We start from the raw sequence: 13,506 nt of genomic DNA, 5'->3' as shown, positions 1-13,506 counted from the left end.
ACTCTAATTTTTGCTTTTTGTTTACATGCTATTGCAAGTTCGGATTATGTCAAGGATACAAACTAAAATTAGTTCATAAGCATTGGATTACTTTTCATTACATACATGTGAACTATTCAAAATATAGCAGATTACTAATTACACATGAGTGATGCATTCATCCCTAATTGCATTATATGCTGCACATAGGTATGAGTGATGCACTCATCCTGTGCATTATATGCAAGATTATATGCAGAACATTCAAGACATAGTTCAACACTTCGACTAGATTATGGAAAGGCAAACCCTTACATTGTCTTCCTGATGTAACATACTTGAAATCCGAATTTTGAAGTGTTTACACTCACAGGTGTCTGCCTAGCTTCAGCTTAACTACCTCCATAACACCAAAATTGCGTGACTTTGCCATAAGTGATATATCGTATCTGGGAAGCAAGCAGGAGCTTGAATGTTTCTGAGAAATGTTCCAAATGTCATAATTATAAGGAAATCTAAGAAAGCTTTAAAGAACATCGGATATACAAGTATAGGTGTCATTGGTATTCTTGTCAGTGTTTCAGTACTGTGATAGTACTGTCAGTTTGTCACTATTCACAAACAAAAGGGATACATAACTTCTCTTGGTGCTAATTGAAATTCAACTCTTCTTGCATGCCATTATCTATACCAACTTAGACAAATATTGTTAGATCTTAATTCCTCATGTTAGCGTGATAATAAATGGATGATCTGGAAAGCAGTCGATCTGATAGTCTATTCTCTGTTATCTTTTTTGCAGAAGATGAAACAGATCCATATCTGCAGCCGACCAAACAAAACATTCGAATGGCGATGCGATGGCTTGTGTCTGGATGTCAACGAGGAGACTCATTGGTTTTTCATTTCTCTGGTCATGGCTCACAGCAACCAGACTATACTGGAGATGAAGTTGATGGCTATGATGAGTCACTTTGTCCCGTGGACTATGAAACTGCAGGATGCATTGTTGACGATGAGATCAATGAAACCATTGTCAGACCTCTGCCATTTGGAGCAAAACTCCATGCAGTTATAGATTCTTGTCACAGTGGCACTTCTCTGGATCTACCATTTGTGTGGAGATTGACTCGGTTACTTACTTATCTTGCTTCGTGCGATTATTTTAGTTTCAGCATATGAATTCAGTTGGTACTGTGGAGCATTTTTGTTCTTGACTTTACTCAGGACTTTGTTTTGGAAAACTTATCCGTCTTCTGACTCTTAAAGTCCATAGCCTTCTCTTTTAGGGTTTACCTTTCTCAGCAGATAGGCTCATCTTAGACTTGAAATCTTTTTCTTCGAAGCCGATTCAGTTGTGTGTTTTGAGTCTATCCCAACTCTGATTCGGTTTCATTGATGTACTATGTCAGACTTGTGCCTGGCTTGAGTTAGGTTCTCTGAGTGCTGGATCGATCTTTTAACTCTGAGGATTATGTCTAGTCCACACAATGCATTATTGGTTTCCAGTATCATGATATTTGACAAAGAATACAAGTAAATCATTAGGTTTTTTCACCAAGGTTGGTCCAAGAGAAACATTACATAACAGTTTTCTGCTTTCAATTTAGAACAAGTTGTCATTATCAGTTATTCTACATTGCAGCATGCATATGAGCATATGTGTTGTTTCTTGTGGGAAATTTTTTGTTATTTTCGTATCTGCATCCATATCAATCACACACGTTCTTCCACGTCCAAATTTACAATTGACAGCTTGGTGTGAGCTCGATCTGCCCCATTGGAGGCCTTGCAGAGTCGAGTGAAGTCCATGGTCCTTTAAACTTTTCTTGTATTAGTGGTCTAATTTATGTCTTAATGTAATCAGGAGTGGAATGTACCAGTTGCAGAGCAATCCAAAAGAACATAAGGGCACAAGTGGTGGAGAGGTCATATCAATCAGCAGTTGTGAGGACAACCAAACTTCAGCAGATACCACAGTAAGGAGCACCATCCATGAATTTCTTTTCTTTTTCCTCCCATGCATAGAGAAATTCTTGCATGTGCCATCATGGATAAATATCTCTATGTTGTTACAACTATTTTCTTGGGATTTAATTTGGTATGCAATGTCAGGTTTCTGATTCCAGGATGGGGGATTCAATATAATGTTGCAGTAGTTTATTTTAAGTGCAGTTTTATATATGTCTGCAACCCAACTTTTTTCACCCCATCCCAAACAAAAAAGTAAATGATTAAATAAAGTGAAGAAGACAGGATACTTTATGAGACCATATAGGTGACCAATGATTGTAAATCAAGTTCTATAAAGAGTTTGAACAGAAGAATGGGACTGAATAAAATTCAAAAGTGCCTCTATGTTAAAGTTTTACAGCACAAACAGGAGTCATCATTTGAAAAAATCATGACAATGAGACTGAGAACATGTTAAGATTCTTATCCTGAAATCGGAGGATGCAGATTAATCATTTTAGGGTTCAATAAGAATAATGCTTGCTCATAAAGAAACTGACTTAAATGACCACAAAAAAGCTAGTCCCCAGGAAGAAATATTTGTTCATGGAGACCCAAATTCTGCAAATATGGTCTAAGAGCAAAACAATTGAGGTTGATACCAGGGAACAATATGAATAAAATTTGATCCAAAATACCCTTGGTAGGGGCGACTTGTGAATGTCACCAAGTTGATGGGATGTCACGATTTCAAAACCCAAAGGGAAGCATCCCTTGCCCCAAGGTTGAAGCTGGGTGTACCAGTGTTGTAAGTATCATAGTGTATACTTATCGTATATATGGGGTGTCCTGATACAATATACACCCGTATCTCGATACGGATCGTGTTTCTTACGATACACCTTTGCATCTTACGATATGCCCCTGTATCTTACGATACAGTCTGATACGCTATGTCACACATATACTCTATTTTGACTTCCGTTCTGTGTCCCCTTGTATATTAGTTACATTGAAAACTTCATAAAAATGGCTGTATCCCCGTATCTTCAGCTGTACTCATGTGACAGTTGATAAGTGGCATATCTTACGATACACTATTTGCACTCATTTCAATTTTTTTTATAAAACATTTAAGTCCCTTGGAGTTAGTTCATATTCATCCCTAAAGAGCTTAAGAGTGATTTAGGGAGATTTTTGTAAAAAAAAAAGAAGAAAAAGATGATGATATTCATAATTGATGTTATATAATTCATTTATATATATATATACAACCAAAGGAAGGTTCAAAATCTACGAACAAATGACAATAGGATGGCTCCCCTTCTCCAAGGCTTGAGCATCTCATCGATCGAACCTCATATATTTGTTCTTTATAATTTATTTAGTAAGAAATATGCTTTACATGAATACTTTATGACATGGACATGTTTTTCGAAATGTGAAAAGTCGATGGCTCACATTGCATTTAAAACTTTACAATACAAAGTATTGTGGGCAGTTGATTTTTACTGCTTTGAAAAACACATCTAAACATCAGAAATTCATAATCCAAAACATGTCGCTCACTAAATGAATGATAAAAATCCAATATGTAAATTCCGATCAATGAAAAACTTGATCGTTAGAGAAGGAACATTGTCAATTATCATCGGTTGTAGATTTTGGACCTTCCTTTGGTTGGATGGTCCCCTTCTTTATATATATATATATATATATATATATATATATATATATATATATATATATATGATAACTAAAATATGTAAACCTGTCAAATATGTAAACTGGTATGAACCGATATTTTTATAGTTTTTTTTTTATTTTTTTCTAAACTTTCACCGTACGGATGTGATCTAGATGCATGGTTTAATAGAAACAAACTCTTGGATCATCCGATTACGATGCATAAGAAGGATATTTTAAGGATGGAAAATCAATGGCTTAAAATTTTCATAAATATGCAAGCATAAAAAATCACATTTCTTGATCCAATTACAACGATCCAATAGTTGATTCCAAGCAAATGGACCACGCCAAATGCATCTGTAGGGTTAGATTTACAAAAAAAAAAACTATGAAAATCTCGGTTCATACCAGTTTACATATTTTGCTAGTTTATATATATATATACAATGATTTAATGATTTAGTGGCCATATTAATTCCTTGGACCAGGTTGTGCTAATGTGTGCTCTTTCTGTTTTCTACTTTTATTTGTTAATGAAGCAGCTCCTCCCTAGTATTTGCCTGCGCTTTGTGTATTGTTTTGCAAAAAGAACTAGACATAAACATCACAACCTCTCTCAAGCTGTTTTTAGTTACCAACTTCCAGTGTGAAAAGTGGGTAAAATGACTGAAGGCTAGATATATTGTCATGGGTATAGGCTCTGTCCGGAGACACGATGACTGGTGCCCTGACCTTCTCCTTCATCCAAGCTATTGAGAATGAACGGGCAACAACATATGGTGCATTAATGCATGCCATTTACTCAGCTATCCAGAATGCCAATGTGGAAGTCGTAGGAAAAGGTCCAATATCCTCTCTCGTAAACAGTGTGTTCCACAAAGGGTTGACACAGGTGATGTGTGCTCTTGTACATCAAGATTATGTTTTTTTCTTCACTATACTTGCATGATTTATGCATCTAGATAGACTGAAGAACAACCTTTTTCTGTTCATTTACATGTAATTTTCCTTGAATGGTACTTCAAATATTCTTCAGATTGCAATTGTTTGATTTAACAAATTGCAATTTGTCTTTCAGGTGCCTCAGCTGTCATCAACAAAGTGGTTTGATATATATACAGAGCCATTTTGTTTGTGGTGATTTTTTCTGTTGGCAGTTGTGTGAGTTATGATTCAGCTGGTGGAGTCTGGGCTGGACAAATAAAACTGGCACTGTCATCCTTTTCTGATGATCATTGAGGAGCCTTACTCTTTTGCTGGAAGATCTAGCATGATTCCAAGTATATACTTCCTGGTTGCATATTATAACATGTTTGCACCACTATTGGTGATAACCATGTCGTTGTTATATTTCAGTTCTGTCCTGTGAAAGAATGAAATGCTGCTTTTAGTTTTAAAAAAGAAAAACAATGAAGTATTCAATGCTTCCTGTTGCATGTAAGATTAAAGCTGGTTGCAGAATGAGGAATAAAACTCTTTTTGCCTCTCTTCTTGTAACTTGCATCCCGACATGGGTCATCCCGTATTCGTTGACGACGAGCACGTTGCGCCTCAGATTTCTGATTATGGAATCCATCTCCTTGCCAAGCACAATCGGCACAAACAGAAAACAAACACAACAAAGAGCTATAACAACAAATAACTGCCTAAACAATTCTGTTTTTATCTTTCAAAATGCTAACCAACAAACCACGAGAAACAATAAATTTACAATATAAAATAGATCAAATATCAACACACGCAACAACTACCTGTACTTCTTTTTTGGGCTTCACACTCTACAGGTGAAGCCCAAAGTGAGCGGTGCGGTGTGAACAACCTAGTGAGGGATATATGCTACTTGGTGCGCAACTTAACTCTGCACGCCTGATCTAACCATACATTTGTGATCCATTCTAATCACAAAACATATATTGTACACGAAAAACAAGAACCAGACTATCAAAAAATGCAACAGAAAATGATGGTACTATCCGATAAAAATGACGTGTTTCCCTAAAAACCCCATAATTTGCTAAATCACCCAATGACCAAAATCACAAATAGCCAACTTTGTTAGAACCTTTTTACCCTTTGCATATGTGAAACTCACGAAGTTCGTGTGATATATCACTCCGCTCATCGGTATCGCAAACTCTCACTTAAAAGGAGGTTTGCACATTTTTTTTGCGGACCTCATGAAACATGCAAAAAATTATGTTATTTATGCAGTCTTTGTTAATTGTAAAATTGCAAATACCTTAATAAAATTGCATATTTTATACCAAAGTCACGGGAAATCATGTGAACCTTCTTTCTCCTTTTTTTAATCCTCACTTAAATATATGTTTACACGCATTTTTTTCGGTCTTCATGAAGCGCGCAAAAACAAGTTTTGTGAACCTCCTTATGATAGTAACTTCACAAATACATTTACAAAATTACATATATCTGGTACCTATACAATGTGATTTTCATGTTTGCGGTTTTTCGTTGTATAAAAAGTGACTATCTGCACCCCATGACTATTTTTGCATTTTATAGGATTTCTTTGTGTTTCCCAACTTGCTTGATCTTTTGAAAAAAAAATTGATGACTTTTCTGCAACTATTTTTGGTGATTCATGAACAACACTTTATCGTTGCATTATGATGAGGTTGGGGTACTGGTTAGGTCGAAAGTTGAGTTTCATACAAACAATATATATATATATGCATATTATTTTATTTTCATTCTGAACTTGTTTTTTTTTTTGTAAAAATGGGCATCATCTAGGCTCATGAATATTTGTGCATGATTGTTTGCTTGTCAAGTATTTTATTTAATATTTTCTATGTGATTTATCGTTTAGGGTTTACTATGTTGGTATTGTAGATGATTTATGTGTATTTGCTTATTCTTTATTTAATTTTTAGTGTTTCTACGTTTGTGTAATTGGGCTGGAGTAGTTTAATGTTTCTTTATTTAATGATGTCTTATGTCTTCTGTGTATATCTTAGGTAGTTCGCGATGAATAATTATAAACTATACCAAAAATGTCACAACAAAAGTCATTCAAACCCCCATCCTCAGCCCCTAGCAAAGAAGCAATTGTGATGACCAAGATAGCTGTAAAGGTTAGTGAGGAAAGTCAAAATGAGCCGAAAGAGTATGAATTTTATGAAGATATTTGGATGAAAAATGATGTAAGTGTTAGGTTTGCACGTTCATTTGTTTATTCTTTTGTTATGTTTGTATGTATACTCAAATGAATCTAACATAAATTTATCACAAATATAGCATTTAAGATTATTCATAGAAAGACTAGAAAAAGCCCATATTCGACACATGGAAAAAAGCTATAATCTGCCAAAGAGTGCTTACCTTACCTCTTATTTCTTTGTGAGTCTAAAAACCAATGTTTCTATTGTTTTACTACCGACTAATAAAACTAAATTGTAAACGCTGACTGATTACAATAAATTCTCACAACTAAAGGGCATAAAGAAAGGGTTGTTGAATGCTTGAATGTTGACGACAACATACCCTATGTTTGGTTTGAAGCTGACAAGGTATCCATTTAACAATATTGCATATGTAGCAAACATAAATTTGGGTGCCTAAAGCAACCTTAAACTCAATTTATGTTGCAGGTCTTATTTCTGTCAAGTGGGGAAACAACCACTGGGTTCTTTGTGTAATAGATCTGAAGGTGAAGGAGTTTAAGTTATACAATTCAATTCGTAACATAACTTGTGCATATAAGAATGTCTACAATATAGTAAGTTAAGATTATTTATTGAAACATGAACTTATTGCTCTCCCGTACTCGGCATGTTTAATGTTTTGTTGTATGTTGAATTTTTTACAGCGTGGATGGGATACAATTGTTACTCTGAGTGAGTGGTATTTCTTAACAAGAAATCGAGTAATTACTTTCGTCATATGTTTGTTAATATAATTAATGTTCTATACATGTTGATTTGGAATATTTATGTTACAACTATGACTGTGGTATATTTGTCATTTTGTATATGCAATACTTGGGCAGAAACACAGAATTAACCTTTACCCATGTACGTATTTATAAGTTATTGTTTGTGATAATTATGAGAGGTAAGCTATATTAGTTGTTTGCTAGTAATTTTTTTTTCAGAATTATGTCACAAACTATAAGAATCATGCGATCTCATTCTATAAGAAAATGAGAAAGAATGCTAGGGCAAAGAAAAAAAAAGACTGCAACAGGAAACAACGTAGACTACAGAGACAAATGTTGTAAAACTGTGGGCAATTATGAGTTTAAATTTATTCTTTTGATTAATATTGTAATTTATGAATTGTCAATCTTTAATGATGTAAATTATGAGTTTAAATTTGTTCTATAAATATTTCATGTTTAACTAGGCCAAAACTTATGGCAAATTAAATTTTTGATCCTCTCACCAACTTAGGTTACAATCACATATCTTAAGTTTAGCATATCATAAATTTTGCAAACCTTATATTCACAAATTTTTTTTGTGAAGTTTCACATCCTCGCATCGACTTAAGATAATAAATGACCAAAGTTCTTGTCAAGGAGCACCAAACCTTCTTCCTTGCTTTGATTTCTTCCTGTGAGCTTGGACTTTCTTCTTCGCATCCTCCCTTTGTTGAGGTGTCTCTTCTGCCCCTCTATCATCCACAGTCTCCATGGTTGCATCTCGAACTTTATCTATCCAGTCATTGAGGTTAGCAACAACCTCAGAGTGAACACATGGGTCAAACTTCTTGTTCGCAGAGGCCCTCTCCACCTTCCCCTCCTTAGATGCTTCTGGGATGGGCGACATGATTGTGTTCGCAAACTCTTCATCATTTTTTGCACATTCAGCTTCACTTTTGCATCACCTATAAGTTGTTATCTACAATTTGGCCAATATTGCAGGTGTTTTGTGTTGCTCGTTTGGAGGTGGATCATAACTATGGCTGCATTTTTGTGGTAAATGTCAGACAATCAGTATTTTGGCCACTAGGCAGACTTCCTCTATATCCACGTGTTAAGCTGATAACGTGTATCATAGTAGACAGGATGACCCAATACACAGTTTTTTTTCTTTATCATTTCTTGTTGTACTCTAACAATAGAAGCCGACGTGCGTGTAAACCTCTTAGACATAGACTTCTCAGTCACCATTTTGTTTCAAACTCTACAAACTTAACATTAAAGTATACACAACACTAAGAAGCACAAAATGTATCCATCAATGAGAATAAATTATTAGTCATAGCTGTCATTACTACACCAATAACAACACCACTGCATACAAAACAACTTAAAGGAACTAAATCAATGAACTAAACTAAAAACATGAGCCTCAAGCCTCTAGGATTTAGAAGATGAAAGTGCTCATAGACATCATACAATATTTGTATGTAGTCCAAAAAAGCTAAACTAAAAAACATGCTTAAAAAATATGAAATAATGTTTATTGGTATAAGAAAAAAAATTTGCAATGCCTCTAATATTGCTATAGTTTACCAAAAAACTCACAAAGAGACATACAAGAGAGAAAGATGCAATAACTTAAGAAAAAGGGTTACTGAAAAACTCATCAAAAATATTATGCTTACCGAAATAACTCATCATTAAGAATATGTTTACAGGAAAACTCATCATTAGGGGTCAACGGGTCGAATATAGTTCGGACCAGGTGGAACCATATCTGACACCAATTTTGAGTATGGTATCAGGTCCGAAGTTGTGTCTAATCGAACCCACCATAAGAGAAACCATACATGGACCCGACAAGAACTACATGAACAATTCAAACCCAGATCATACCCAATAAAACAATATTTTTTATCATTTTTACATTGAAAATTTATGGGTCTTAATCGAAATTCAGGTCAAGCCCCGGTCTGATATAAAATTTCACAAACTATACTCAGATCCTTGTATTAATCAAACCTTCAGGTTCGAACCTGAGTCTTCTTATTTATCACCATACCGGGACCTTATCGGGTTCGAACCCGAGTCTAATCGAACCCACCATAAGAGAAACCATACCTGGACTCGATAAGAACTACATGAACAAGACCCGGATTATACCCAATAAAACAATAATTTTTATCATTTATACATTGAAAATTTATGGGTTTGAATTGAAACTCAACTCAAGCCTGGGTCTGGTATAAAATTTCACAAACTATACCCAGGTGCTTGTATTAATAGGACCTTCAGGTTTGAACCTGAGTCTTCTTATTTATCACCATACCCAAACCCTATAGGGTTTGGTTCAGGTCGGGTTCGAGTAAACCCGACCCGTTGACACTCCTACTCATCGTCGATGAATATGGAAAACTCAACGATGATGTGCAGTAGATGAATCACTTAAAAAAAGTGGCCGAAAATAGTTGCCAAAAAAGTTGACAAATTGTTTGCAGAAATTCAAGAAAGGGACCACAAAGAAGCCCTAAAATATGCAAAAATAGCCTTGGAGTGCAAACAATCATTTTTTATACCCTCAAAGAGTCACATTTATTCTTTGTTGGTTAACATAATTTTCAATGACTTTGTTACCAGATATATGCAATTTTGCTAAGGTATTTGCGAAGTTACTATCATAAGGAGGTTCACAAAAATTATGTGTGAACATACATTTAAGTGAGGGTTAAAAAAAGGAAAAAGGAGGTTTGCAGGGTTTCCCACAAATTTGGTATAAATACTAAGATATTTGTGATTTTACAATTAACAGAGAAGACCATATAAATAACGTAAATTTTTGCGTGATTCATGAAATTCTCAAAAAAGAAAAATCGTGCATAACTCCTTTTAAGTGAGAGTTTGCGATACTCGATGAGTGAAGTGATATATCATGCGAACTTCATGAGTTTCACATATATTAACAAAATTTGCATATATAGAATAAAGTTCAAACAAATGTATCAGTGAACTTATTATAACTGAAATATGTCAAAACTTCACAAATAGTACACAAGAAATTCGCAAATTTACTGAAGATTTAAATGTGAATCTCCCCATATTGGTCATTTTTTGCCTGTATTTTATGCAGACTTTGTGAGGTCTTCCTGATAAAATATATGCAGACTTCCTCATACTTGCATAAAATATATGCAGACTTGTTTGCATTAATTTCATTCTTTTACAAAATGAAGTCACTCATATATTGCATTTATTTCATTTTGTCACAAAATGAAGTCACTCATGCATTGCATTCATTATATTCTTTCATAAAATGAAGCAGCTCAAACATCGCAATCATTCCATTTTTTTATAAAATGAATAAATGATAATACATTACATTCATTTAATTCTTTCACAAAATGAATGAATGGTAATACATTACATTCATTCCATTCTTTTACAAAATGAAGTCACTCATACATTAAGTTCATTCAATTCATTCAGAAGAATGGTACTTCTCACTACCTCTCTAATGAGGAGAAAACTGAGTATGTGCAGAGGTACCTTCATCTCTTGGGTTTCAAGAATGTTGTATATCATCATATCTTTGATGGATAGAAAATACAATATACCATCATTGATTTTACACTTTGTATTATTTTCTTGATTTTTCTTATCCCACCCATACTATGTAATCAAATGTTGTTTGTGAGATACGTCGACTCGATGTTGATGGAAATAAAATATAGTATACCGTCATCATCTTCGTTCACATTCTCTATGATGAGAATGTGTTTTCAGATGATCAACTGCAGCACTTACAAACTACTTGCGGACTCACGAACAATTGTTGTTCTCCTGATTTTTTTTATCTCACCCATACCATAAGATGCACTTACCAAAAAAACTCATCGTCGATGATTTTCTGTCGATGAAGTACCGTTGATCTTCTCATCGTTGATGCTTGGACTTGAGAAAATATCCATAATTTTTCACTAGTTGGATACCACAAAAACCTTAATTTTTGTGAAACCCCAACTTTGCTTTTATACCATATTTATACAAAAAATCATATATTTTATAAGAAGATCACATATCTAATTATGGAGAGAGACAAAAATATGTCACGTCCTGAAATCCCTTATGTTCGCAATACAAAACAAGTGTTTTTCCTTATGAAAATCACATTTATAGGTGCTAGATATATATGGTTTTATTAAGGTGTTTACGAAGTCATGATCATAAGGAGGTTCACAAAACTTAATTTTGTGTGCTTCATTAATACCGCAAAACTTACGATCATAAAAAGGTATTTGCGAAGATATGATCATTAGGAGGTTGGAAAATTATGGGTTTTTTAGGAGAAACACGTCATTTTTACCGTACACTATGATCATTTTTCTATGAGCAACATGTCCATAACATTTTAATTTGAATTCTATTTTTCATGAAACCTACAAGTCGGAGACCGGGTCAAAGAGACACTGGTATTCCAAAATGTACATAGTAAATCATGACCAACGTATCTACTACCAATATTTTCTCATAAAGAGAAGAAGCCAGACTTCCTAGATGTGCTTTATACTGCTTGATAAATTGTTTCTCCACATCTAGTTTAGCAAAATCTATGTCAATATTCGTTTGGCATCCACGTACACGTGTTTTATCAACGAGTCATCGTTCCTCTATCGCTTCATAATTCTCCTAATCCATGAACAATGCAAGCGATCTCAAATGCTCATGTAACACCTCATGGTGCCCTTTATAGCACAAGCGCTATTTCATATGTATGATACATTTCTAACACCAAAGCCGCCCCACCACCTCCAATCCAAGAGTAGAGAGCGATCTTACCATAGTATCGAAACCAAGATATCTACCTCTTTGTTCAAATTCATTACCATAGTATCGAAACCAAGATATCTACCTCTTTGTTCAAATTCATTGGAGAGGTACTCTCCATACCACAATGCAACCGCAACATCCAAGGGACCATGCATTAGCAACATCTTTCATGCTTCTATCATCCTCCTGTCAACATTGTCCTTAGTCGAAGGATAATGCTGCCCAAGAAAATTATCCATAAAACAACCAACCACACGCATCACAATAGTAAAACCCTTTAACAGTTCACAAATAAAACATTCACTTAAGCAAAAGACACATAAAACATTAAACCGCAGACGCTACCCTAGTAAAACCCCATAAAACTTCATAAATAAAAGATTGAACTAATCAACAAACGAACAAAACGCAAAGAGATCTATAAACAAAGTCAGAAACAAATGGAGCCCCCATTGGTGAGGCAATCATTTTTCAATTCACTCGTACTCATAGTTTTAAAACCAAAGTGATTGACTTGTGACTCAGTCGGGTATGTTTTATATAAAATATATAATATATGTATATTATATATATATATATATATATATATATATTTGTAATTAATATTATTATTATTATATTATATATAATAGATATTATATGTTATTTTTATAATATGTTTAATGTATACTTTTATTAATATAGGCATAACTATCTTTTTATGTATAATATAAATAATATTTATATAATATTTCATATAATATATATATATATATATATATATATATATATATATATATATATATATATTCTCTTTTCATTCTATAGCATGTTCTAAACACTTGTTCACACACTCAGATTTGCCTTGCAGGTTGTTTTGTTTGTGTGCCGCTCAGATTAGTTGATGATTAGTTTGTAGTTGAGGTGATAAAAATGTGGTAGCAACGTTTAGCCAGTGTTCCATTTGTGGTTGAGGTGATACAATGTGGCAACAATGTGTGGCTCAAATTAGTCAGTGATCACTTTGTGATTGAGATAATACAAAGTAGCACTATTGCGTGTTTAAAATTAGTCGATGATCAGTTTGTGGTTGAGGTGATAGGGCATTGTTCAAACTGACTTGCGATTATGTTCATCCATACATAATATACCATCGCAAAACCCATTGTCACCTCTTTTTTTGCTTCATCAATGTC

General features: G+C 34.1%; 1 protein-coding gene across 2 annotated transcripts in view; it reads left to right on the top strand.

Annotated features, from left to right (window-relative positions):
- Positions 1–5,108, top strand: part of LOC149816327 (5'-adenylylsulfate reductase-like 3) — a 45,638-nt gene extending 40,530 nt beyond the window's left edge. The window contains exons 5-8 of one of the 2 annotated variants that reach the window (XM_089987620.1): positions 782–1,112; positions 1,847–1,958; positions 4,319–4,513; positions 4,700–5,108. In XM_089987620.1, the coding sequence (XP_089843746.1) occupies positions 782–1,112; positions 1,847–1,958; positions 4,319–4,513; positions 4,700–4,762 (701 nt within the window). In that variant the 3' untranslated portion in view covers positions 4,763–5,108. The remainder of the gene's footprint in view (positions 1–781; positions 1,113–1,846; positions 1,959–4,318; positions 4,514–4,699) is intronic. The other variant, XM_089987621.1, reaches the window with a different exon arrangement.
- The last annotated feature ends 8,398 nt before the right edge of the window (positions 5,109–13,506 follow it).

Source organism: Nuphar pumila, chromosome 14 (genome assembly GCF_984573655.1).
Source record: "Nuphar pumila chromosome 14, dmNupPumi1.hap1.1, whole genome shotgun sequence".
Lineage (NCBI taxonomy): Eukaryota > Viridiplantae > Streptophyta > Magnoliopsida > Nymphaeales > Nymphaeaceae > Nuphar > Nuphar pumila.
This window is presented reverse-complemented; position numbering and strand designations above follow the sequence as displayed.